Source organism: Theropithecus gelada, chromosome 4, assembly GCF_003255815.1.
Source record: "Theropithecus gelada isolate Dixy chromosome 4, Tgel_1.0, whole genome shotgun sequence".
NCBI classification, from domain to species: Eukaryota; Metazoa; Chordata; class Mammalia; order Primates; family Cercopithecidae; genus Theropithecus; species Theropithecus gelada.
In genome coordinates this window covers 39,672,594-39,700,257 of record NC_037671.1, presented here as the reverse complement: position 1 = coordinate 39,700,257, position 27,664 = coordinate 39,672,594, and the positions used below count along the sequence as shown (strand labels likewise).

General features: G+C 43.9%; 1 protein-coding gene across 1 annotated transcript; it reads right to left on the bottom strand.

Moving 5' to 3' along the window:
* Positions 1-261: 261 nt before the first annotated feature.
* On the bottom strand, positions 262-23,951 carry RNF8 (ring finger protein 8). The gene is made up of 7 exons (XM_025382332.1): positions 23,914-23,951; positions 22,988-23,831; positions 20,626-20,688; positions 17,481-17,570; positions 15,164-15,271; positions 11,046-11,250; positions 262-759 (listed from the first exon to the last, which is right to left on the bottom strand). The coding sequence occupies exons 1-7, from the start codon at positions 23,949-23,951 to the stop codon at positions 743-745; spliced, it is 1,365 nt and encodes a 454-aa protein (XP_025238117.1). The 3' UTR covers positions 262-742.
* Between the last annotated feature and the right edge of the window lie 3,713 nt (positions 23,952-27,664).

The window sequence follows — 27,664 nt, the reverse complement described above, 5'->3', positions numbered from 1 at the left end:
GAAAGGAGTTCTTCCCACCCCTGAAACAAGGTAAACAGTGACCCACCTCTGTAATAAAAAGGAAACACGACAATCAGGGGGTTAACAGAGCTCGTCTGGTGTGGCCATGATCTGCGGCTTGGCCTCTTAGGCTGACATTCACTTGAAGTCTATCATCTGATATAGTCACTTTCTTGGTTGTAATCTATGAGCTGCCAGTGTTTACTTGTGAGACTGTCTGGGAGCAGGAAGGGAAGGAAGGTAAATACACCAAAGCCCAGCTGAGCAACTGACAGGTTTTACATTTTATTTCCAGGAAATGAGATAGTATTTTCACAAAGAAGAGGTAAGCCATCCTCTCAAAATAGACACTGCCTTCAGAGGCAGCCACGGGGTACACCCAACCTATCCAAAACAATTGTCAACGGAGGTGTTTCTGAGGTATCAAAACAGTAACAACAACAACAAACTAAAAAAACAAAAGAGAACTCAAATAACTCATTCGACATGTAGTGAGGCAGAGTCTATGAAGTACCCTAAAGCAGTTGGGTGCTGGGAATCCTGGTGGTGCTTCAGCCAATGATGGCAGCAGGGCTGGCCACCGTGGAAGGCAAGTGACTGAGGGCTTCCTAACTCAGTCTCTGTCCCACAAGACTTCTCAGTTGACCTTCAGAGCAGCGGAGTCACGGCTAGAGAGAATGCTCCAGACCATCTCAGGCTCCCATTGCCTGGCAGTCTTTCAAAGGCCCTTAGAGCATGGTCTTCAGAACAATCTCTTTGCTTTGGAGAAAAAGAAGAGAAATAAATAAATGAGGAGCTGGCATTTCCCTTCCCTGGACTCCCTGCTTCCAGCCTTGCCACTCTGTCTCTTCCTCACACAGCAGCCATAGCAAACTGAGAAAACAGAAGTCAGATCATGTTACTCTCGCTCAAAGCCTGTTCCTCATTCCTCTCATAGTAACAGTTAAAGTCAAAGTCCTTTCAAAGGCCTACAAGGCCCTACACAATCTGCATCTTGCCCAAGCTTCCTCTCCTCATCTCCTACCCACTCCCCAGCGCTCACTCCACTCCCCAGCACTGGCCTCTTTGCTCCCCCTTACCATTCCCTCTTTCCCTACATGGCAGCATGGCCGCCTCCTTCAGAGCTTCCCTCCATAGTTCCTGCTCAGAAGTGCCTTCCTTGATTACCCTATTAAGCATTGCCAAGGCTTTCACCATCACCTCTTCTCCCCTTCTTGCTTAATTTTTCTCCATAGCATGAATCACATCTAACTTAGATTTTCACTTTTTACATCCTCAGCATCTAGAACAGTGCCTAGCACAAACCTGGCCCTCAATAAATCTGCTAAAGGATGTTAAAGGAGGGAATGAATTATATACAGGAATAGACAGGGAGAGGCGGGAGTTCTTCCTGTGTCCAAAGAGGAAGGGGACAAGAAAGGCTATTTACTTACTAGCCTCCAGGCTTTTCCAATAGCTTCTGCTTCCTTGATCCCAGAAAGGTGGGGATCCTGGCCTATGCCAAAGGCACAATAAAGTCACCGAGCACATTTTCCCCTTTCTCTGGGACTGAATTCTGGAATGCTTTGGTAGGGGATTGAAAGGACTGGCCGGGCGCGGTGGCTCAAGCCTGTAATCCCAGCACTTTGGGAGGCCGAGACGGGCGGATCACGAGGTCAGGAGATCGAGACCATCCTGGCTAATGCAGTGAAACCCCGTCTCTACTAAAAAATACAAAAAAACTAGCCGGGCGAGGTGGCGGGCGCCTGTAGTCCCAGCTACTCGGGAGGCTGAGGCAGGAGAATGGCGTAAACCCGGGAGGCGGAGCTTGCAGTGAGCTGAGATCCGGCCACTGCACTCTAGCCTGGGTGACAGAGCGAGACTCCGTCTCAAAAAAAAAAAAAAAAAAGAAAGGACTACAGAAGTTATTTGTCTCCCACTTCTGGGTAGCCTTTGAGGTGGTGGGCCTTGGGGCTGGGCATGCCTTCAGCCTTGGAGAGAGAGAACCAAGAGGGGTTCCCTCCCTCTTAGCTAATGGTCTCAACTATTAGCTCACAGAAGAATACAGAAGCCACAAGAAAGAAATTATCTCGACGCCCCCAAGCAAACTTCCTTGCCCCAGCTCCCACATGAAACTCTTCCTTCTGTAAAACAAAGAATGTACCCTTCTACTCTTTTTTTTTTCTTTTTTTTTTTTGAGACTGAGTCTGGCTCTGTCGCCCAGGCTGGAGTGCAGTGGCCGGATCTCAGCTCACTGCAAGCTCCGCCTCCCGGGTTTACGCCATTCTCCTGCCTCAGCCTCCGGAGTAGCTGGGACCACAGGCGCCCGCCACCTCGCCCGGCTAGTTTTTTGTATTTTTTAGTAGAGACGGGGTTTCACCGTGTTAGCCAGGATGGTCTCGATCTCCTGACCTTGTGATCCGCCCGTCTCAGCCTCCCAAAGTGCTGGGATTACAGGCTTGAGCCACCACGCCCGGCTACCCTTCTACTCTTAAAGACTAATTCCTTTCTGAGCTCTGCACTCCCTGTCTTCCTCTGCCTTCCAAAGAATCATACCCTATCTGCTATCTTGGTTTTCCAGCATGCCCTTCTCTACAGGCTCCTTTCAATCAGCAATTGAACATGCTTGAATCACGTCTTTAAAAAACAACAAAAACTCCGTTTCACCCTACTTCCTCCTCCAAATACAGCCTTCTTTTGGTGGTGGTCCTCACCATCTTAGTCACAGCCAAATGTTGTGAAGAAGTTGTCTATTCTTTCTGTACTCCCTCATCTCATACTCACTCCCCAATCACTGTAAACTGACTTCTGACTCCACCATCCCCCACGACTTATGCTAGATAAAGTCACTGATATCCCACATGCCTGCATACTCAATGGGCAATTTTTCTTCCTTATCTTGTTTAATGTCTCGGCAGCATTTCATATATGGACTTCTCACTTTATAACTCTTCATAAACACGTATTTACTGAAGAGCTACCATGTGCCAAACACTCTTCAATGCCCTGAGAATACTACAAGGAGTAAGATAAAATTCCTGCCCTCAAGGAGTTTAGAAATCTAGAGGCAAGAGTACATTAACAAATATTATTTCAATCTGGTAAATGCTTCCAAAGAAATAATAGGGCAATGTCTAGAATGTAATGACGGGGGTCTACCATAGACAACAGTGTGGCCAGGAAGGCTCAAAGGACACCATGTAATGTCTTTTTTTTTTTTTAAAGAGATGGGGTCTGGCTCTTTTGCCCAGGCTGGAGTACAATGGCACAGTCGCAGCTTACTGGAGACTTAAACTCCTGGGTTCAAGGGATGCTCCAGCCTCAGCCTCCTGAGTAGGCAGGACCACAGGCATGTGCCACCATGCCTAATTTTTTTTTTTTTTTGAGATGGGGGTTGCCCAGGCTGGTCTTGAACTCCTGGCATCAAGTGATCCTCTCACCTCCGTCTCCCAAGTAGCTGTGAGGACAGCCGTGTACCAGCTCTAGTGTCATTTGTTGCCTGCCCCACATACCTCTTTTTCCATCTCTCTCTTTTTGACCATTCATCAGACTGTCCTGTAGGCCCCTCTTCTACTACTCATCCCCTAATGTTGGTGTTTCTCATGGCTAAGAACTTGCCTTTTGGCTCTTAATACCACAGAGAGGGTAACAGTGGTTCATCCACTTCCATGGCTCATGAACCCCAAACCTAGAATCTCAACTTGGCCTGTCCTTCAGGCTCCAGATCCACACATTCATATACCCACTGAACAGCTCCATTGATGTCCTCAGGTGCCTTAAACTTTTCAGTTGAGAACTAAATTTGTCTGCCCCAACTGCTCCTATTTTAGTAAATGCATCATCATCAACTCAGGTGCCCCTAATATAAAGAAACCTGGACATGATCTGAGCTCCCCTGTACTCCCCACAGCATATCAGTCCCACAGACCTGTGAATTCTTTTTTTTTTTTTTTTTTTGAGACGGAGTCTCGCTCTGTCACATAGGCTGGAGTGCAGTGGCCGGATCTCAGCTCACTGCAAGCTCCGCCTCCCGGGTTCACGCCATTCTCCTGCCTCAGCCTCCCAAGTAGCTGGGACTACAGGTGCCCGTCACCTCGCCCGGCTAGTTTTTTGTATTTTTTAGTAGAGAAGGGGTTTCACCGTGTTAGCCAGGATGGTCTCGATCTCCTGACCTCGTGATCTGCCCATCTCGGCCTCCCAAAGTGCTGGGATTACAGGCTTGAGCCACCGCGCCTGGCCGAGACCTATGGATTCTACCTCCTTAACTACCTCTTGAATCTATCCACTCTGGCCATCCCTGCTGCTACTTCTCTAGCCTAGCCACCATCATCGCTGGCCATGATTACTGCCTTTATTCTTGTTTCCAGAACCATGTAGTCTCTTCACTACAGCCAGACTAACCTATCCAGAAAAACACAAACATCAACAGTCAGATCTCCACTTAATATCTTCTGATAGTTTCCCCCTGCCCCTAGACTAACTCTGCAACATGTCTATAACACCCTTCATGACCCAGTCCTGCCTACTTTTCCAGGCTGAATGCTCAATATTCTCTCCAGCACTCTGTACTTCTCTCAGCCCCTAAAAACCCCTTGCTTTTGCTTCTTGTCCTTCCACCTAAAAGATACACTCCATGTCCTTCACTGACTCAGGGAAGACTTTCCTTGACTCAGCACCCTTTATTTCTCATATTGTAGGATTTTACTATAAGGAGCCTAGGGCCTGCACTTAGAGCAAAAGTTCCATGAGGGGAGAGGCTGCACATGCCCTCTTTGCTTTTATCCCCAAGCACTTAGCATTTAGTAGGAGCTAAGAAAAAGGAAAGACCCAGGACTGGGCATGGTGGCTCATGCCTATAACCCCAGCACTGTGGGAAGCTGAGGGCTGATTCAATGAGCGCAGGAGTTTGAGACCAGCCCAGGCGACATAGTGAAACCCCATCTCTACAGAAAATACAAAAAATTAGCCAGGCATGGTAGTGCACATCTGTAGTCCCAGCTACTAGGGAGGCTGAGGTAGGAGGATGCTTGAGCCCAGGAGGTGGAGGTTTGCAGTAAGTAAGCTGAGATCATGCCACTGCACTCAGCCTGGGCGACAGGAAAAAAAAGGAAAGACCCAGAAGAAAGGAAGCAAGGAAGAGATTTTCTTTGGGGTTGGTTCTGGTTCAAGTTTAATGAGACAAAGGTAAAAGCAGTCCAAACTCTCCAGGGTACAGAAAGTAACTGAAGTAGAAGCCCTAGCCAGGAAAAGGAGCATGTCTGGTTATATCAAGAACCATAGCAGTAGGCAGTTGGACAGAATATATATCCAGCTGATGAGGTATAATCAGACACTCTCTATGATTAGTTCATAGAATATCAACTTATTTGAGGTTGCTCTAAAAATACTCAGTGTTCATCTAGGGTTAACCAAGAAACTCAAAGAAAAGTTGCTTTGGTTAATGATGCTACTCTATATTTGCACAGGTAGTCTCCTACAATAGACATTCCTGGAAGTAGGTATGAAAAATCATAAAATTACATGTTAGGAGGGAAAGAGGATCCATTTTTTAGAGGGCCAAAATAACTGTATTATCACTAAAAATCAAAAAAGGGCAGGAGAAAATTTTACTGTGGGAAATAGCAATGAACAATCTGAAGTGTCTCCTGCTAAACACCAGAGATGGCCAGAACTGCTCATGTTCCATCTCCAGGCCCTTTTCCCAGCCCTAGGCTGGTGGGCTGACAGCTGGGCTGCAGCCTCCAGCAGCAATGGGATCCCACCATGGCCAGCAAGCACTGATTTTCACTTTCAGTACAACATGGTGCAGGGCTCACTGGAGTCACTGACTCTCCTGCACTGGACTCTTCAGGGTGTATTTAAAGCTATCATAGCCCAGCAGTCAAAGTCAGCCCTGGATCTCTCAACCGGGGCATGCATGGTTCCCTCAAACTCAATCTTCCATACATTTAGGGTGCACTGAAAGATGATTAATAGCATCTAGGAAGGCCACTCTCCTAAACTGTGAAAACTTTTCTGGGTGCCCGCAAGACAGTAGTAGCTTTTGGTGAAAGGGAGAAGACACTCTACCACAGAGCACGAAGTCAGAGAACAGCCTTCTGACCTCCAGATGGAAGGACCATTCGGCAATCACAAGGATTACAGAGACAATAAGAATTCAAGGTTCTAGGACTTCCTGGGTTGCTACTCCATAAGGTCCAATTAATCCCACAGCAGACCTCTACTAAGTTTCATTAGGTGAATAGTTCCTATGATGCCCTTGTCATTTCAAACTGTGTATTCTGAGGTGTCAATAAAAGTGACAGGGGGAAAAAAAATTAGACCAGGCGCAGTGGCTCACACCTGTAATCCTGGCACTTTGGGAGGCTGAGGCAGGTGGATTGCTCAAGCTCAGGAGTTCGAGATCAGTCTGGGCAACATGGTGAAACCCTATCTCTACAAAAAATACAAAAAATTAGCTGGGTGTGGTGGCACGCACCTGTGGTCCCAGCTACTTGGGAGGCTGAGGTAAGAGGATTACCTGAGCCCGAAGGCCAAGGCTACAGTGAGCTGTGATCATACCACTGCACGCCAGCCTTTTTCAAGAAAAACAAAACAAAACAAAAGGATGACAAAGGAAAGAAATTCAACAGAGGAAAAACCACACCTTGATGACAAGGAAGGATACTAGGACACAAAAGAAGAAGAGAAGGAAAAAAGAAGGGGGATGAATAGGGAAGTGGTGAGAGAGAAATTAAAAAGCTTATAGTATCAAGTCTGATAATGTTCCATCCCATTACAATTTTGCAAAGCATACTTTTTCTTTTTTTTTTTTTTTTTTTGAGATGAAGTCTCGCTCTGTTGCCCAGGCTGGAGTGCAGTAGCGTGATTTTGGCTCACTGCAACCTCCGCCTCCCAGGTTCAAGCAATTCTCCTGCCTCAGCCTCCTGAGTAGCTGGGATTACAGGTGTGGACCACCACACCCAGCTAATTTTTGTATTTTTAGTAGAGATGGGGTTTCACCATATTGGTCAGGCTGGTCTCAAACTCCTGACCTTGTGATCTGGCTCCCCTCAGCCTCCCAAAATGCTGGGATTACAGCCGTGAGCCACAGTGCCCAGCCTGCATACATTGTTTAAAGTAAAAAAATCTTAAGAGCCGGACGCGGTGGCTCACGCCTGTAATCCCAGCACTTTGAGAGGCAGAGGTGGGCAGATCACCTGAGGTCGGGAGTTCGAGACCAGCCTGACTAACATGGAGAAGCCCTATCTCTACTAAAAATACAAAATTAGCCAGGCGTGGTGGCGCATGTTTGTAATCCCAGCTACTTGGGAGGCTAAGGCAGAAGAACCGCTTGAACCCGGAAGGCGGAGGTTGTGGTGAGCTGAGATCGCGCCATTGCACTCCAGCCTGGGCAACAAGAGCGAAACTCCATCTCAAAAAAGAAAAAAAAAATCTTAAGAATACAGTGTTATATACTATTTGAGTACAAGCATGTGGACACTTCTGCCTCATCCTGACCTTGCCACGATCCATTTTCTCTTAGACAAACACTGTCTTATACAAGGCAGGCAGAAATGCTGACTTCATGCAAATGACCCTGATTCTCCAGGGACAGAACAGGTTACAACTACCTGCTAACAAGTACTCTCTCTGCAAGAGAGAGGATTACTGCTGCCACTCCCTCAAAAATCCCTTTAAAAGGCTGTCTTTCAGCAAAGGAGGATGGGCAATATCAGGGAAAGCCTTACAGGTGGGCTGACAGATACTCTTCAGAGCCTGGGTTTTGCCAGTTTCTCCTGTCCTATGTTGGGACCACCCCCTACTTAGCCTACAGGAAGCTGGCAAGAGATACAGACACCCCCAACCTCTGGAGGGGACTTTGTGTCACAGATTTACACAATAGTTCACAAACGACTCTCCCCACCTCAGCACATGTGAAGGCCATGGCACACTCTCACTAGTAGCCGCAATTCACTATTATAGTAGCAAGGGGCCAGGCGCAGTGGCTCACGCCTGTAATCCCAGCACTTTGAGAGGATCAGTGGGGCACATCACCTGAGGTCAGGAGTTGGAGACCAGCCTGACCAACATAGTAAAACCCCGTCTCTACCAAAAATGCAAAAATTAGCTGGCTATGGTGGTGTGCACCTGTAATCCCAGCTACCCAGGAGGCTGAGGGAGGAGAATCACTTAAACCCGGAAGGGGGAGGTTGCAGTAAGCCAAAATCGTGCCATTAAACTTCAGTCTTTCAGCCTGGGCAACAAGGCAAGACTCCATCTCAAAAAAAAAAAAAAAAAAAATAGTAGCAAGGCAGCTAAGGAATGTAGTTTGAAAAAGCCCCTTGGTTGAAAATCACTGTTCTAAAGGACCAAGGAGATTTTATTTCTACATCGCTTGTTATTTTCTGAGTACAACCCAAAGAAACTGCTAGGAAAAGCAAAACATAAGAGTTTTTAACACTCTTGTCAACCAACTAACATTGAATGAGAACGAAAGAAACGGGAGGGGAGCAGCTGACATAAGACTGCTCTCTCACCTCACCAGCTCCAGAGGGAGATCATCTATAGGGGATTTCAAAAAAACTTTTCCATTCAGAAAAAGTCTCATGTCAATATCCCAGAGAGCCACAGTGACTCATGATACAGGACAGTCTGTTATCTGTCCTAGCTCCAGAGCATCCACCTCCAACTCAGGATCCAGCATCCTAACATTCCCATCCTCTTCCTCTCCTCTGGTCTCACACAAGAGATCAATGGCTAATCAGTCATGAGACGCTACTCCTCCCACTGACATATGAAACTTCAATAACCAGCCCAGGAGGCCTAGAAGTGAGGCTGCTCTTGGTGAAATCAGAATACAGGCATGTCTGCATGGGCAACCCTCTGCTGCCACAGGCAGGCAGGTCTCCTCTGAATTGATAAGAGCAATTCCTGCTCCAGGGCCTGCAGTGTTAGGACTCTGACAATTATAAGCTTGCCAATCCTAGTTCCCAGATCCTAAATTTGGTCCTTTTTAAAAATTCCCATGCAACAGGGATTAAACCAGCTTTCAATTGGCCCTGGAATATGGAAGGAAGGTTGGTATTTAAACCGAGAATTTTCTCTAAACCCAGTGAAGCTGTTGATAGCTCTGGCATGTCTTTCCCCAAATCAGGTCTCAGAAAACCTGTCTGTCTCTAGAGAAAACTTCAAAGCTGCATTCGGTGCGATAACTACAGAAACCAAGATGGGTGCCAGAACTGCTCCCAGCCAATGCATTTAACAGGGAAGCTGACTCATTTTACTGTGTAGCCCCCTAGTGTTACCAAAAAAAGTAAGAGACACCCTCTTTAGCCTTTGGAGAGAAAAAGGGTATCTGTTATTACTCTGCAGAATTAACTCTGTTTAATAGAAGTCAGCCGTAAACTTAGGACACAGGGCCCAAGGCCCTTCTTTCCTTTTTTTTTTTTTTTTGAGATAGAATCTTGCTCTGTCATCCAGGCTGGAGTGCAGTGGTGCAATCTCGGCTCACTGCAACCTCTGCCTCCCAGGTTCAAACGATTCTCTTGCCTCAGCCTCCCACGTAGCTGCGACTACTGGTGTGTGCCACCACACCCAGCTACTTTTTGTATTTTTAGTGGAGATGCGCTTCCACCATGTTGACCAGGCTGGTCTCGAACTCCTGATCTCATGATTCGCCCACCTTGGCCGCCCAAAGTGCTGGGATTAGAGGTGTGAGCCACCGTGCCCAGCCTTTTCTTTCCCTGATGTTTTGTGAAGCCATTTACCATGCTTAGATTGCAGGGAAGGAACTCAGGTGGTAGACTGTGCGAAGAAAGCCCACGGATGTCCCTAGGTCTGCCTCCAACCCCATCCCCCGACTCAGCAGACTTCAGTTCCAAGGCCACAACCTGATCTTGGCCAGATCTGGGTTCCCAGATCACTGCTCCTCTCAAAAAGGGAAAGAGGGAAGAAAAAACATTCGCAAAGCCTCCATAGATACTTTCTAAGCCTTGGCATGTGAATATTATGTCTCGTATGGGCCACACTGGGAACTGGGGCAGGGCAGGTCACTGCTTCTCATGCCTCTGTGTTTTGCTTGTGCTACTGTCTCCGCTTAGAAAGCTAACTGCCTAGGGAACCTTTAAGGCTCATTCAAATGTCATTTCCTTGATGAAGCTTTCTCCCATACCTGCACCTCCCCAGGCCAAATCAGATGTGTCTCCTCCTTTGAAGTTTCATAGAACCCTGATAAGGAACTCATCACACTATCTATTTGCCTTTCTATCTCCTCCGCCAGACTGTTCATGCTGTAAGGGATGAGATAATGTCTTATTTATCTTTTTCTCTTGAGGCCTAGTGTAGTATTCCTATAAATGCTTATGGAGTGATGGGAGGTGAAAAGGAAGAACAATGGGATTCTGCCAGAATCAAGTAGCTCTTGGAGGTAAAATTCTGTGGGGGCTTACATTTAGGCACAAAATCCAGTAGCATACAGCTGTTAGTAAAGTGGTAAAACTTCAGTTCCAAAGAGCCAACTTTCAAAGGCCGCTCTGCCCTCCCACAGGTCAGAATGTATTCCTCGGGCATTACAGGCACAGACACATGTCCTGCTCCGTCTCTGTGACAAGCCTGCGGCCTCCATTCTGGCTGACCAACCGAGGGCCAGTTTCAAACCACAGCTGCTTGCAAGTCAGCATCAGATTCCTGGCCCTACTATCCTATTTATAACTCACTGTATACTCAAGGTTTTTTCAACACCTGGACAGCAACGGAAGTGTCTTGACAACAGCACCATCTAGTGATTGGTACAGCAAAACGTCTGACTGTGTGTGTTTTTTAAAATCACATCTTTATTTTACCCCCACAACCAAGGCACACATGCTTAGCCTCCCACTTCCCTGCTGCTCAAATAACAGTTGAGGTTAATTCTATCTCAACTCTTCCTCTCACACATTCTCTTTAACTCCTTTTACTCCTCCCCATTTATTCCACCTCTTCCCTAGTTCAAGAATTGTTTATCTGACTCTTTCCAAAAAAATTTGTTGAAGTTTGGAAGTAAATAAGTCCTTTCTTGAGGGGTAGGGATTCTCACACCCACTCACCTTTTCGTTCCCTAATGAGAACAATTCGTCGTTCTTTCACTTCTGAGCTCAGATTATTTACCATCTTATTAATGCAATTGTCCAGAACCAAAGAGTACGTTTTGGACTCAATGTCCTTCCGACAAATGGGGCATTCTATCTTCCGCTTCATCCATTCATTGATACAGTAGGAGCAGAAACTGTGGGCACAGTTCAAGGTGACAGCCTACAACAGGAATGTGAACACACATATCAGAACTTTCATGCTTACTTTCTCAGGATGCTTCTGATCTCAAAGTTAGGTCAGGAGTGAATTTCAAAGGCCAAATGGAAAATCAACCACAATCCCATCTTGAGGGCTTACAAAGAGTATCAGAATCTTGGGGTTGGGCCAGGCGTGATGGCTCATGCCTATAATCCTGGCACTCTGCAAGGCCGAGGTGGTTGGGTCACCTGAGGTCAGGAGTTCGAGACCAGCCTGGACAACATGGTAAAACCTCGTCTCTACTAAAAATATGAAAATTAGCCAGTCATGGTGGTACACACCTCTAATTCCAGCTACTCGGGTGGCTGAGGCACGAGAATTTCTTGAACCCAGGAGGTGGAGGTTGCAGTGAGACAAAAATCACGCCACTGCAGTATGGCCTGAGTGACAGAGGGAGACTCTGTCTTTAAAAAAAAAAAAAAAAAAATCGTTCTTAGGGTTGGGAAATTTTAAGCTTTATGTTAGACAATTCTTTTATTTTCTCAAAGTTAAGGGATTTGTCTGTTTCAGTCCACCAACTCAGACCACGCTCCCAGTGTGGGCTGGCCACCTTGCAAACAAAATGTTACTGGATATGAGTAGGACTAATAAGTGTGTGAATGCTTACACCTGTAATCCTAGCACTTGGGGAGCTGAAGAAGGTGGACTGCTTGAGCCAGGAATTCAAGACCAGCCTGAGACATGGTGAAATCCCATCTCTACCAAAAAAAAAAAAAAAAAAAAAAAAATAGCCGGGCATGGTGGCACAGTCTGTAGCCCCAGCTACTCAGGAGGCTGGGGTGGGAGGATCACTTCAGCCCGGGAGCTAGAAACTGCAGTAAGCCATGACGGCATCATTGCACTCTAGCGTGGGCGACAGAGTGAGACACTGCCTGGAAAAAACTAACAAACAAACAAAAACAAACAATAAATATTATTAGTTTCCACCAATCTGATGCTTTTGTAAAACAAATTTTTCAAAAAGAAAAACAAATTTATGTCTTGCTAATTAACATATGAAAGGGAACATATACTAAATTTTAAGTATAGAGAATTATATGACATCATCTCTAAAACTGAAAAAGTAAAATAATATAGAAGGCAACTAAAAATGCTGGGCAAAAAAAAGAAACTAAAAAAGTAAAAATATAATGGGTTTATTGACAATGCCTGAATATCTAAGTAAATGTGCCAATGAAGAGAGAAAGCAAAAGGAAGCCTGTATTTGTGGGGCTCCTCTGAGTAATTCCTCTGGTCAATTTCTGCCAGAGCCCTTTTCACTCTGGAGAATACAAACCTTTCTCTTTGTTACTTTTGTTTATGTACATCTCCTAAGATACAAGGCTCTTGTATCTTATGCTCAAAAGTGCTCATTCCTGCTCTTAGGATAACAGTGCAAAATAACACTGATATTACGTATTTTTCAAATGCCAAGTTGAGCACAGAAGCTAGGAAACATTGTGTTTATTACATAAGACAAGCTCTCATAAACAGTACTGAAAACCTATGTGATAAAAATGAAACATCTGAGGCTTACTGTATCCCAGCACTTTGGGAGGCTGAGGTGGGCAGATCACCTGAGGTCAGAGTTCGAGACCAGCCTGGCCAACATGATGAAATCCCATCTCTACTAAAAATATAAAAAAATTAGCCGGGCATGGTGGTGGGTGCCTGTAGTCCCAGCTACTCGGGAGGCTGAGGCAGGATCACTTGAATCCAGGAGATGGAGGTTGCAGTGAGCCAAGATCACACCACTGCAACCCAGCCTGGGTGACACAGTGAGACTCTGTCTCAAAAATAAACAAATAAATTAAATAAAACATATTTCTGAGACTGATTTTAAGAGGTAACCAGTAAAGTAGATAAGAAGGCATTCTGTAAACAAAACACAGGTCAAGTTGTTTATGTCTTATATGTCTCTGCGGATGCTCCAGGTTGGCTAACTCATCATTTATTTCAACCCGTTTCTTGTCTTCCTCTTCTAGAGTCCATAAGCCTTGTCAAAACAACACAGAGCTTCTCCAAAGTAGAGAATCAGATGACTAGAAATTATGGGGGAAGTTACGATCTGAAGTCTAAGTGGACCCACAGCAAAAGAAAAAGGTCTGCCTAGGAGAGATTTTTCAAGAGGCTAACAGACCCAACCTCCCTAAAGATCACCTGAGTAAAGAAAGCTGTGCATATATGCGCTATCCCTTTTTTTTTTTTTTTGAGACGGAGTCTCACTCTGTCACCCAGGCTAGAGTGCAGTGGTGCGATATCACTTCACTGCAACCTCCGCCCCCTGGGTTCAAGCAATTCTCCTGCCTCAGCCTCCTGAGTAGCTGGGATTACAGGTACACATCACCATGCCCAGCTAATTTTTCTATTATTAATAGAGATGGGGTTTTGCCATGTTGATCAGGCTGATCTTGAACTCTTGACCTCAGGTGATCCGCCCACCTTGGCCTCCCAAAGTGCTCGGATTATAGGCATGAGCCATTGCAACTGGCCTACATTTTTTTTTTTCTTTTCTTTTTTTTTTTTTTTGAGACGGAGTCTCGCTCTGTCGCCCAGGCTGGAGTGCAGAGGCGCGATCTCGGCTCACTGCAAGCTCCACTTCCCAGGTTCATGCCATTCTCCTGCCTCAGCCTTCTTTTTCTTCTGCCTTGCTCTGTTGCCCAGACTGGAGTACAATGGTGTGATCTTGGCTCACTGTAGCCTCCGCCTCCCAAATTGAAGTGATTCTCCTGCCTCAGCCTCCCGACTAGCTGGGACTACATGCACACACCACCACCCCTGGCTGATTTTTGTATTTTTAGTAGAGATGGGGTTTCACCATGTTGGCCAGTCTGGTCTCGAACTCCTTACCTCAAGTAATCCTCCTGCACTCGGCCTCCCAAAATGCTGGGATTACAGGTATGAGCCACTGCGCCTGGCCTTCTTTTTAAAGGAGTCTGAAAAGCACTGTCATTTAGTAACTTGAGTTTAACACTTGTGGTCTAAGGTGAACTGGTCACAAATGGCAGAATTTGTTAAATAAATAAATAAGCCAGGGCAAAAATATGATAGGCTAACAAATGGTAGAGGTTTCAAGTTTCCATAAGGAGCCTCAGAGTCCCTGAAATATACTCAGCGTGGGCCCTGAATTCCCAAAGTGACCACATTTTAATGGCGTTTACCCCCTCGTTTAAAAGGCTGCACTATAAGCATATTCTCAGCATTGGGCCCATTCAGAGTAAAGAAAGAATAGCTTTTACTGAGCAGCTTTATTCTGATACTTCCAAAATCTAATTTGGCCCTATTTTCCCCTCAACAACAAAGAGATAAAGGCTTCACTGCAGCTAAAAATGTTAATCATACCAAATAAACATTTAAGAACAGATGAAATGCCAAAAAAGGACAGTGAAGGGAAAGAAGATTATAAAAACAAATGAGAAATGGTCATCTCTAGGGGTCACTTTGAAATCAAATAGTTGTAAGTTCCTGGAAGAAAATCTCTTCAGAATGTTCCCCTATAGTAGAAGCAGCCTGTATAGCCCAGCCTCCATTCAGGGTTGGGAGAATAAGAAGGGGTCGGCCAGGTGCGGTGACTCACACCTGTAATCCCAGCACTTTGGGAGGCCGAGGTGGGCAGATCACCTGAGGTCAGGAATTCGAGACCAGCCTGGCCAACATGGCAAAACCCCATGTCTACTAAAAATACTAAAACTTAGCCAGGCGTGGTGGCATGTGCCTGTAATCCCAGCTACTCAGGAGGCTGAGGCACAAGAACTGCTTGAGCCCGGGAAGTGGGGGTTGCAGTGAGCCAAGATCACAGCACTGCACTCCAGCCTGGGTGACAGAGTGAGACTCTCTCAAAAAAAAAAAAAAAAAAGAAGGGGTGAGCAAAAGAAGGGGTGAGCAACTTCATTACCTCAATGAAGTATTCTGAACAAATAATACATTGGAGCTCATTCTCTAGTACATCATTCATGTGGCTGAGAACTTCTTCCTTCTGTGCTTGCACCTTCTCCTTCTCTTCCTGCAAGACACACAATCCTACCTGTCATTCAGAGAACCAACAAAAATGCAAAAGGGGACAGGGAGCAGGGTTAATTATTTAGAAGAGGATTCAGTCTTAGTGAATGATTCATTCTGGTGTAGCAACATTAAGAATAGAACACTTTCCCTAAGGGTTATTGTTAATAATTGTTTTCTAATACAGAGCACTAACCTCCTTTCTTTCCTCTCCCTACTTGCTATGGTGTGAATGTTTGTGCTTCCTCCCAAATTCCCATGTTGACACTTATTTTCAAATGTGATGGTATTAAGAGGTGGGGCCTTTGGGAGGTGACTAGGTCATGAGGGCTCCATGCTCATAAATCGGGTTAGTGGCCTTTATAAAAGGGGCCCAAGGAGAGCTTGTGTGCCCCTTCCACCATGTAGGGACACAGCAAGACTCTATCTATGAAACAGAAGATAGCCCTCACCAGACACCAAATATGCCAGTATCTTGATCTTGGATTTCCCAACCTCCAGTACTGTGAGAAATAAATTTCTGTTGTTAGTAAGCTACGCAGTTTATGGGTCTTTTTTGTAGTAGCCTGAATGGACTAAAACACCACTTTTTCAGTATTTGCATTGCAGTTTCTGTCTCCTTCCCCAAAATTAGTCAAATGAGAAAAATGCAGGTGGTATACTAACCACACCAACCACCCAAGACCAGATGGGACATTAAGTAGTTTATAGCAAGCCGTAGTTCAGACGTTACATAAGATCATCCCAAATAATTAAAAACTCACTGGACAAGAAAAGAGGCATGAATAGTCCAGAGAGGCAGGAAACTTGAATTAGTTATAAAGTTAAAGTGTTCTTTGCAGCTGCCTTTTCTATAAAGTAAGGCACACCTCTGGAGGCAGAAGGCTGGAGAAAGGCCTCTTGAATTACCTTCAGGCTCCATGCTCTATGATACCTGCCACTTCCCACTCCTGCAGAGGCCTGCAGTACCATCTCCCCGGCTTTCCCCAAGAGGTCAGACTGTGGGTGAACACACTTTTTAAGGAGGATCCTAGGTATGCTCTCTTGAAGCAGACATTTATTTTAGCACTTCACCCCTAAAACAGAAAGCATTAAGAGCCCCTGAGGGGGACAGGATAGGCCATTTGAGGTATATTTGAGTGGCTGGCTAATTTTTCATCTTTTTGTTTTCTTTTCCACTCAAAGCAAAGACTGGCAGACTGCTCAGGGCAGTGAAGAAAGTCTGGACCCCCTTAACTATAGTCAAATTCCGAGAACTTATGAATCACTGGGTTTAAAAAGATGTGGTAGTTTCTTGGAGGTTGGAGAGGAAGGTATTATGTGATTTAAACAGGAAATCAAACTAACTAAAGTCCCTCCTTCAGCTCTAGGTCTGTACATGGAGGGGGTGGGATGAGAGATGCAGTCAGACTCAGGTATTAATTTCAGGTCAGAGGTTGCAAATTGGTGGCCTGTGGACTGGATCCACCCTGCAGACTTGTTTAATTTGGCCTTCACATTAAAGAAAACACACACAAAAAGCTGAAGTTGTTGCCATATTTAAAATTTGGGATATTTCACTTAAACATTTGGACTTTCATCTGCTGTGGAAAAATCAGAAGATCTGACAACACTGGGCCTGCACTTCTGGATGGCAACAATTGGCTGAGCAGAGAAGAGTTGCCTCCTGGGATCAGGGTGTGGGCAAATACCCCATCCAATGAACCATAGCCCACACAGCTCCCTACTGTGTTCTCACATTCAGGCCACTTCACTCACTTGGATTACCAGTCTGGCCCTGGTGGGCATTTAAGTTTATAACCCCTAATTCAAGAGTTCTCCTGATTTGACATAGGAAGGAATTGCATTAAGTAATTCACTTTACTTTATGTGATTCAAATTACCTAGTTCAGGAGGAACTATTTCTTGACTACAATATTCCTCGGTCTGTATCAGTGACACACCCTGAAGGAGTACCCACCATAGACAAAGGACTAGAATGCAGGATGCAAGTGCCTTATTCCCAGCATTTTGCTTCTGAACAAGGGAAGGAAATAGATGTTGTCTGACAGGCAGAATCTTCTATAGACCTCTTTAATCTTATAGATTATTTCCCCAGAGGCAAGGAGCAGCCATGATTTCTCTCTTCATTCTCCATAGCAACCCTTACACTGTTGAAAATGCTGAGTTGCATGCACTAACCAAATTCTAAACTTCCATCTTCTTTCCAGTACCTTGGTCTGCTCTAATTCTTTGTTCTTGGCTTGAATGATTGCTTCAAAGTCCTTCTTGCTGCGATTTAGCTCTTCCATTAGAGCCCAATGCTGCAAAAACATAGCAGATACATACTCAGGATGAACTACAATGCATCCTTCCTTTTAGCCACAAACATGCCTGTTCTCTCCCTCTAGTTAGTGACTTTGGTTCAGGGATCGATAAAATGGCAATTTCAAAATAATACCTTTATTCCATTGGGCTATGTTACCCACCTGCTGCTTTTTTCAGGGGAGAGGGCAGTTAGGGAAGGAGGCCACCGAATGTACTGGGGCCTCTAAAACTAACCCATCATTGGTGGACATCCATGTCAACTGAAGAACTTTCACTGCGTCCCAGAGTCTGCTTCTATAGGTTTGGCTTAGAGCCCAGAAATGTGGTTTTTTTTTTTTTTTTTTTTTTAGCCACCCAAGTGATTCTGGGAACAGTATTTAAGAACTAGTAAGTAATTACAAGCTATTCAGAACTGGAAGCTGCTTTTATGAAATAATCAGGAGGAAATGGGAATCAGCGGAATTAAATAGTCATTTTTATTGAAATAAAAAAGATCTTTAACCTATTTATTCTACAAATCACACACTACATGCTCATAAGATAATGCTGCCTGAACCCTGCCAGTGTCTTCTGGAAGAAGGCACACCCAGGAACTAACAGCTCATTCACTGTGACTAAATGCCTATGCTGAATGTCAAGAGGTTCCACATACATGAAACATAATTTATGAGCACTCTCATGCTTAAGTATAGCTTATACTTTAGAATCTCACCTCAAATTCTTTTTAAAAAGAAGGTGGAGTAAAGGTAAGTATTTTTGAAAAGATATTATTCAAGAACCAAATTTTAAAATGTGTGATCTCCTGACAAAAAAAAAAAAGCAGTTATATCAGAAGGCCTGGGTCTTCAACTTGACTCACTAATTCGAGATGTGCATTTTAACCTTCTCATCTATAAAATGGGAAAATACGGCCGGGCGTGGTGGCTCATAATACCTGTAATCCCAGCACTTTGGGAGGCTATGCTGAGTGGATCACTTGAGCTCAGGAGTTTGAGACCAGCCTGGGCAATATTGTGAAACCCCATCTCTACCAAAAACACAAAAAATTTGTTGGGAATGCTGGCACGTGCCTATGGTTCCAGTTACTCAGGAGGCTGCAGTGGGAGGATCACTTGAGCCCAGGAGGTGGAGACTGTAGTGAGCTGAGATTGCACTGCTGCACTCCAGCCTGGGTGACAGAACAAGACACTGTCTCAAAATAAAAATAAAAATAAAAGGAAATGGGAAAATAGGTGCTCCCTCCTACCTCAGTGTTAAGAAAATAAAATAATAGGTATGAAAAGCAGTCAGAGAAGTTTTTTGAGCTGTATATAAATGCATCTTTTTATTTTCTTTTCCACTCAAAGCAAAGACTGGCAGACTGCTTAGGGCAGTGAAGAAGGTCTGGACCCATTTCTAACTATAGTCAAATTCCCTGAGAACTTATGAATCACTGGGTTTAAAAAGATGTGGTCGTTTTTTGGAGATTGGAGAGGAAGGTATTATGTGATTTAAATAGGAAATCAGTTATAAAACACCATTATAAAAGCAGTTTTTTAACAAACTATAAAGAACAGCTTTCAAAAGGATCACCATGGTGGAACAAAAAACTGCCACTGCATGAGTGGCATGTCCCCCAGGCATGATGGTGTAGAACCATGACCTAAAAGTATCGCTTTTTTTTTTTTTTATTGAGATGGAGTCTTGTTGCCCAGGCTGGAGTGCAATGGCACCATCTCGGCTCACTACAACCTCCACCTCCTGGGTTCAAGCGATTCTCCTGCCTCAGCCTCCTGAGTAGCTGGGATTACAGACATGCATCACCACGTCCGGCTAATTTTGTATTTTTAGTAGAGACAGGGTTTCTCCATGTTGGTCAGGCTGCTCTTCAACTCCCTACCTCTGGTGATCCACCCGCCTTGGCCTCCCAAAGTGCTAGGATTACAGGCTTGAGCCACCGCGCCTGGTTGAAAAGTATCACATTTTAAGCTAATAAATGTATGGCCAAGTATCCCACGCAAAATGATAGTGTGCTTTCCTGTCTCAGGAGAGGGTGCAGGGTACTCAGTGATCCCTCAGGGATTTCCAACTAGCAGAACCACATTCTTTTTCAATTTCAAAACAATGTCTGAATATTAACTTAATAATGCTCCAAATGGGAAACATGCCTACTCTCCCACCCTAGAAAATAAACAAGCTCAAAAAATAAAATTCTAAAAAGATTGAATTAATTTTCATCTAATTCTTTCCAAAGCTGTTTGTGAAACCCTCAACGAGATCAAGGTAGGCACCCTGTCGTGCTTACAATACAATATGACTGTTAGCACTGTAAGGTTGGGCAGTAGGTTTACGATAAAAGGATAAATTCCCCTGAACAAATTCCTATGCGATTTGCTCACTCTCTCCAATGAGATCTGAACCATCCTGACTAAATGGAACTACTAATCATAATACATAAAAGGTAGAAGACAAAGTAGGTTTTAAAGATGCAAAGGAGCACACACAAAAAATAAATAAGAGTAGTTAGGTTAAATTAAATAAATTACAGGTAATCTTTTAGGAGAATTTTAGTCCTGTTGAGCTTTACTTTTTCAATAAATTGATATGTTTTGTTGATTGTTAAACTGCACATTCTCAACCTGGCCTAAAATGCTTAACTGGAACATTCTCGAATTGTTTCTGGTTGGCTACAGCTCAGGGACATTGTGGTAACAGAGGCCTTCACGGGCCTGGTGGCCAAGTCATATCTCACATTTTCCCTCTGCTGCCCTCACCTTTCTGGAAGTGGAGCCACTTCCCCAGAGAGCCTCTTAACTGCTAACGCTCCATTCCATCTTCACCAGAGCAACTTCAGATCAGATGAAAATCTAAGTTTCCATGCTGAGGTCTGGCATGTTTGTAAGGCTCCAAATCTCTGATCTGATGGTGTGAGCAGCTGCAACCTGCTCTGTTTACAGACTGGAGATACCACAGAGGTATGCACTAAGCAGCAGAGGCAGTCAATGGTCATGTGATACCTGGTTGCTCCCCACTCCACAGCCCACTATAATCTTAGTACTATGGCAAAGTTACCTCCTGCAGAGCCTGGGCCAGCTGTTGCTTCAGGTCCTCTTCTCCTTGTGCTATCTCCAAACCCTGCAAAGCCAAAACAAAATGGAAGGTTTCTCTGCAGGGAAAAGAAAAAAGGAACACAATCCAGCAACAAGCAGAGCAGACCAGCTAGTGTGAGCATCTGGAAACAACAGGAGTGAGGGAGCAGGTGGAAAATCTCCTGTTTTACTTCAAGCTGTTGGCAGTAAAGAATTTGAGCAGAGTTATCTGCTCAAATACTGCACACTTCAGGACTGTAAGCTTTAAGACACCAATTGGATTGTTCTGGAAATACTATGGCCTAACAGTCCAAGCCTCCTTCACGGACTAATGCCATGATTCCCAAAAGGATGTAAACTGAGAACTTCTGAGCCCCCAAATAACTATAAACTCAGATGTAATACCCAATGCTGGCACTCACGACATCTAGCATGCTTCTTTTCCCTCTACTCTGGCCACCTTGTCTCTCATTCTGAGTCTTGACCACTTCAGTTTATATACTGCTCTTCCTCTCTCCTTGCCTGAGCTTGTATTTCCTCATCGGCCCCCTCCATTGTGGAAGCTTTCCAGGTTATCATTAACCTATTTTATCCAGCACCTTCCAAAAGAACTTCTGGGCCCTTCTGTCCTTAAGAATTACCTACCCATTTAATATGCCAACTGAAAATTGTTCTCTAATTTACTATATTGATTGAAAACTATTCTCTGATTATATCATGTGTATGATACATCTTGCCTCCTTAACAAGATAAATTCCTTAATGGTAAAAACCATTTGTTAAGCATCTTTATAACTGCCAGAATTCCCTAGTACCAGGCAATTTGAGTACTTAAAAAAAAAAAAAAAAAAAAGGTGTGAAGCAGCAAGGGTTTAATGAGCCTCTAAACAAATAGTGGGGGGCGGGGGGGTAGGATAAATCCCTAGGGCTTGGTGGGCAGAGGGAGATGCAGCTGATAAACAAGGGACTAGATACACTTTACTATGAGCAATATGTACACGACCTACTCATACCCAGAAAAATTATCCAAACTGATCCTTTTGCCTTTAACATTTTGGTTCAAAAAAAAGATTTTGCAGCTATACCTTGAGGCATGTCCAGAGCAGCCACAAATATTAATCAACAGTAACCTGTTCGTGAACATATTAGCCTTTACAGAGAGTTCTGTCCTAGTGAAGGTGTGATATACTAAACACGTAGACATAAACCACCCTCTACTAATTTCAAGAACTAGTCTAGGCTGGATAAGGGAAGCAAAAAGGTACATGTAAGGAAGCAGTGTATACTCTCAAAAGACCTATTTAATCCATGGCTTTTGCTAATACTACCAGTTCAAGGGGATGGCAGAGATCAGAATGAAATTTATAAATTGCTCAGAAATAAGCCAACACTACCTCTGGTTGTTCCTTACCCTGAGCAACCCAAACAAAAAAGTTTATTCACTTTAGTTGTGACTGGCCGTGTGAGTTCTAAGTCAACAATAGGGAATTCTTGACATTCAATATTATCTGAGCAACTGGGTGGGAGTAAAATGTGTGGTTCCTGCCAGATAGGAAATGACATTTTGAGCAAGGACAGGATCTGCTCTAGCCTAAAGCTTTGTGCAAGAGTTTGTCATTGAAGCAAATGACTCAGGGATGGAAACACATTTGGTCTTACCTTTACAAAGCTAAGATAGTCATTATTTTACCTTCCTACTATAAGCACTGTGGAAGGTGGTTTATCATTCAACCCAACAATGCAGTCATGGTGCATCTGTCCCATCACATGCTGGCTGCTCAAAACAGAAACAAAAACATTTTCTGCCTTTTTAGCCTCTCACCTCCTGGGTTAGCTACAGAGTTAACTAACCTTTATAGCTAACAAACTGTCAGGTACAAGGGCAGAGGAACCAGCTGACCTGTACCTGCCCTGGGACTAAGTGATTTGGCCTTGGCCACAGAGCAAAGATACGTAAGTCTTGAAGACAACTAATGATTTAATTGGACTATACTGTGGTTTTGCGGCATCTTGACCTTCACCTAACTTCCCCCTGAATTCATGTTGGTTGTGAGTTGCCCCAGCTTTGCATCCTGAGATGAGTTACGTCCTGGCTGGCTCTGCTGGTCACTTCACCCTATCTTGGCACCCCATCTCTGGCTCTTGATCTCATCAGCATGCTGAAGCCTTAACCCTCTACTCAGTCCCCTTCCCTGATCTCAAAAGTTTACTGTTCCCATTCCATTTCTTGTCTTTGGTGCTCAGAATTTGGTACCTGGCCCAGAAACTGAGAACTCTGGCCAGAGGCCCATGAAGTGCCTGCCCCACTCCTGAAGACCAGTCTTGCCCTTCCCTTCTGTGTGGTACCTGAAGATGCTGTTCCTCTTCCTGGAAAGTCTTCTCTAGTTGCTCCACTCTTGCCTGCTGCTGCGCCTGCTCTGCACACAGCTGGGACTGTAAGTCCTGCAGTTCCTGCTCCATTCGCACAATTTTCTTTGAGTTCCCCTTTTGGGTCTGCTTTTTCACATTCATAACGGCTTCATGTTTTTCTTGCATCTGTATTTTCAGCCTCAGAATCCTGGACATGGTCACCTTAAACATCTGTAAGCTTCTCTGAGATGCTGAAGAGTTTGAGGCTTTCTGCTCATGATGAACCTCTGTGACTATGGGGAAGCCAGGGTAAATGGGAGCCCCTGTGGTCTTCTTACTTGGCTCAAGGGCAGTCAACCTAGGATCCAAATTTTCAGAGGGTGTACTGGCCACTTCACCTTTCCCCTGTGATTTCACTGACTGACTAGATTCACAAGACACTTTATTTATTTTGGATTTCAAATTTGAGGGGCCTTCAGCTCCAGGACCTCCTAATTGATCCAAACTGAATTTCCTTTTAGTTCTCAATTCCTTATTTTTTTCTATCATCTGGTCATTCTTTGGGGAAAGACAAGGATATATTGTCTCCCAGTCTTCTTCAGTAACTTCATATTCATACTCTGCATTCTCCTTATTTTCCAGAGGCACTCCAAGTTGGATGTAGTCTCCCTGATGAATGGAATAGACCCTTAAAGGTTCCAGACGTGCTCTGTTCAGCCAAACACCATTTAGACTCTGGGGAAAGTGAAAGACAGAAGAAATAAGCTTCGTGATTTTCGTCTTCTTAATGGAATCTCTCTCCTGCTGCTGTAAAACCTTCTGCCTTTTCAGAAGGAAAACTCTTGATAACAAATAGAAAAGAAAGATTCATAAACTACCATCCCTAGAAACAGCATTCGTTAAGCAGTGCTTTGGCTTTTTACCTATATTTCACATTCATGCGTCCACAGAGAACTGCCATATTAACAGGCAGGAATCACCTTATTATTGGTGGATAATTTACTCAAACACATGGAATAGCATTAAAGGAAACTGAAATTGGCTAGCTCCTATTGACCTAAACTGGAGCAATGTCCCAAAACTAGAAAAAAATATTATTAGTGAAGAAAGCAGTAGTTAAGGATGAGGTCCATGAAGTAGGTTCAAATGCTATCTCTGGATGTGGTTCGTTAACACACTGGTAAACAAGCACGCACACATAAATAAAAAAAAAAAGAGAGTACTAAATCCGGTACTGGGGTCAAATGGCAGATAGGATCTGAGCCAATTAATACCAACAGGGATATATGGGCAATACAGGATAATGGTTAAGAGCTGGAGCTCTGGACTCAGATGCGGGTTCATAGTCCGCATGGCATTTGACAATTCACTTAACCTCTCCATGCCTGTTTTGTCTGCAGAATAGGGATAGTACAGTACCTACCTCATACTGTTTCCGTGAGGAATGAATAAGATAATGCATGTGAATCACTTAGCACAATGACTCACACAGAATAAATGCTTAATAAATATTTACTGTCTGGGAGTGGTGGCTTACATCTGTAATCTCAGCACTTTGAGAGGCCGAGGTGTGTGGATTACTTGAGGCCAGGAGTTCAAGACCACCCTGGCCAACACAGTGAAACCCCCTCTCCACTAAAAATACAAAAATTAGCCAGGTGTGGTGGTGGGTGCCCGTAATCCCAGCTACTTGGGAGGCCAAGGCATTAGAATTGCTAGAACCCAGGAGGCGGAGGTTGCTGTGAGCCGAGATTATGTCACTGCACTCCAGTCTGGGTGACAGAGCGAGACTCTGTCTCCAAAATAAATAAAATAAAATAAACTTTTATGGTTTTAAAGAAGTCATAGTATCGAGGTTAAGAGCACAGATCCTGGAGTGAGACTGCCTGGGTTTGTAATGTGGCTCTATCACTTAGCAGCTGGGTGATTTTGGCCGGGTTTCTTGACCTCTTTATGGTCCAGTTACTGCATCAATAAAATGGAGGAAAATAAGTCTCCCCTTATGGTGTCTGTGCGGATTTAATGAGATAACATATGGCAATTATTTAGACAGTGCCTGGGCATCATGTTACATAAGTGTTCACTACTATTACTATGCCTTGGTTCAACTGATTCATCAACAATCATTTCAATTCTATGCTCAACGTCATGCAAGGTAAATATATTGAGTGGAAAAGACATGAAAACTTTCAGCAGCTGACTGTGGAAAAGACAACACAAAGGCACAAATAAGTAAATGTGGGATTAAATGGCATAGCCTATAAATGCAAAGGAATATCATGTGCAGCTGGGATAGCTAAGGGATGCTAAATGGAGATGACAAGTCCTAAAATAGACTTGAAACAAAGGCAAGATTCAGAGTTGAAATATACTGGCGAGCATTTTAACCCATATCAAGGACTTAAGTTCAGGGGATAGGCCAGAGATGATGCTCACTTCTGAATTGGGACCAAGATTTATGTTTACACTGGCAACTATAGCTACCTACTTTCAGCTAGAAAAAATCCCCAGTCAACATAAATATGAGGGACAGGGGGCTTGACCACAAGGCACAGAGGGTAAAGGGCAAGTAGAGATCAGATCTCAGCTCTGGTCTGGCATTAGGCTCTTGTTTCCAGTTTTATCTTCTATTACTTGGTTTACACAGAAAGAAAAGACTGGCATAGATACATACAGAAAGATTAGTCTTAACCCACTGTGCATCGGGTCTAACCTGGTTCATCTAGGAAACCTCCTCACACCCTTTCTATACAGCCTGAGAAACTATGGGGAGTGATAAGTTTTACTGAATTTTGAAACAACATATGAGAAATAACAAATGAGAGGGATGGAGCCAGAACAATCTATCTGAGAACAATTTTAGAGCAGGACAGTCAATTTTAGATTATATGCAGGAAAAAGGTATCAGAAAAAGTAATAAGACACAGAAGGCCACCTAATGCCAAAGTACAGAAATTTAAGGAAAGTCTCCAAAGCTAAGATAAGGTAAAATAAATAAATAAGATTACAGAGGCAGCCCACAGCTAAAGAGAATAAGAATCCCTCAGAAGCTGGGGCAAATTTTCACAATATGTTGCAGCCCTCCATTAGATCCTCTACATTAACCCATTGCCTTCAGGGCCCTTTTAAAAGCTGGAAAGTAAACTCAAAATTCTTCCATCACGTTTTGTCCTTGAATCCTTGTATATTTATCCATTCATCACTTCTTGGTGACATCTAGTGGTATAATTTAAACCAAAGCCCTGAGTCAGCTCTGTTCATGTAAGGCGACTAGAAAAGGACAAACATCCCATGGCTGTACAAGAACAATCAAGTACTGCTAGAGATGATCTCAAATACAATGGTTTAAATAACCATGCTCTGTTCAAGGCTTTCTTGATGTTGGTTTTCATAACTACCCACTTGAACAATGCTAGCAGCAGAAAATGATACCTGGGTCTGCCTGATGTCTCTTAGCCACCAATGGGAAAAAGGTGGGATAATGCACATCCGCTTAGACAGGAATTACTTCACTAGATGCTCAATCTCTGCCCAGCTGCTTTTAAACAGTTTATTGAGGAAAGTGGAAACTCAAAACCAAAAGGCAATGTTTTCTTGGAGTGCTTTAGATAATTTATGTAGCTCAGTGGTTCTCAACCCTGGCTATACAGTAAAACCACCCGGGAAGGTTTAAAACAAAGAGCAGTGCCTGGGTTTCACCCTCAGAGTGAGTTAACTGGTCTGAGATAGGAACTAAGTATCAGTATTTTAAAAGTTATAGTTATATACCAACACATACAGTTGTGTAACTATATCAAGATACAGTGCCCCTTGGTAGTCAACCTTTCCCACATTCCCAGGCAACTACTTATCTGTTCTCTTCCCTTTCCCAGAATGTAATACAAATGGAATCTTATTATCTACACTTTCGAGTCTTGCTTCTTTCACTTAGTGTAATGCCTCTGAGATTCATCTACCCTGTTGCATTATCAGCAGTTATATTTTATTGCTGAGTAATATTGAAGGTAGTATGGGTGGAGCACAGTTTATCCATTCCCTAGTTGTTTTTTTCCAGTTTTTGATGAATATTAATAAAGCCACTACAGGCAGGGCGTGGTGGCTCACGCCTGTAATCCTAGCACTTTGGGAAGCTGAGGCGGGTGGATCACCTAAGGTCAGGAGTTCAAGACCAGCCTGGTCAACATGGCGAAACCCCAACTCCACTAAAAATACAAAAATTAGCTGGGCGTGGTGCTGCACACCTGTAATCCAGCTACTCGGGAGGCTGAGGCAGGAGAATCGCTTGAACCCGGGAGGTGGAGGTTTTGGGGAGCCGAGATCGCGCCATTGCACTCCAGCCTGAGCGAAAAGAGCGAAACTCCATCTCAAAAAAATAAGTTAAAAAAAGCCACTAGAAACATTCACATACAAGTTTCTGTGAGAACATAAGCTTTCATTAATCTTGGGTAAATACCTAGAAATAGGATCATTGGACAAGTATATATTTGACTCTTAGAAACCACCAGTTTTTCAAAGTGGAGGTACCATTTTATATTCACACTTGAACGTTGAGGAGTTCCAGTTATTCTGCATGCTTGCCAGCACTTGATATCATCAAGTCTTATTTCAGCAATTGTATTATGTATCCTCAATATATTTTTTAAACTCTTTACTAAAGTAGAACATGCAAACATA

Coding starts and splice junctions, on each gene's coding strand:
- RNF8 (XM_025382332.1), bottom strand. CDS start 23,951: ATGGCAGTTCTCTGTGGACGCATGAATGTGAAATATAG. Junction 20,689..22,987: donor AAGAGGAACAGCATCTTCAG/GTACCACACAGA, acceptor TTGGCTTTGCAG/GGTTTGGAGATAGCACAAGG. Junction 15,272..17,480: donor AAGAATTAGAGCAGACCAAG/GTACTGGAAAGA, acceptor TGTGTCTTGCAG/GAAGAGAAGGAGAAGGTGCA.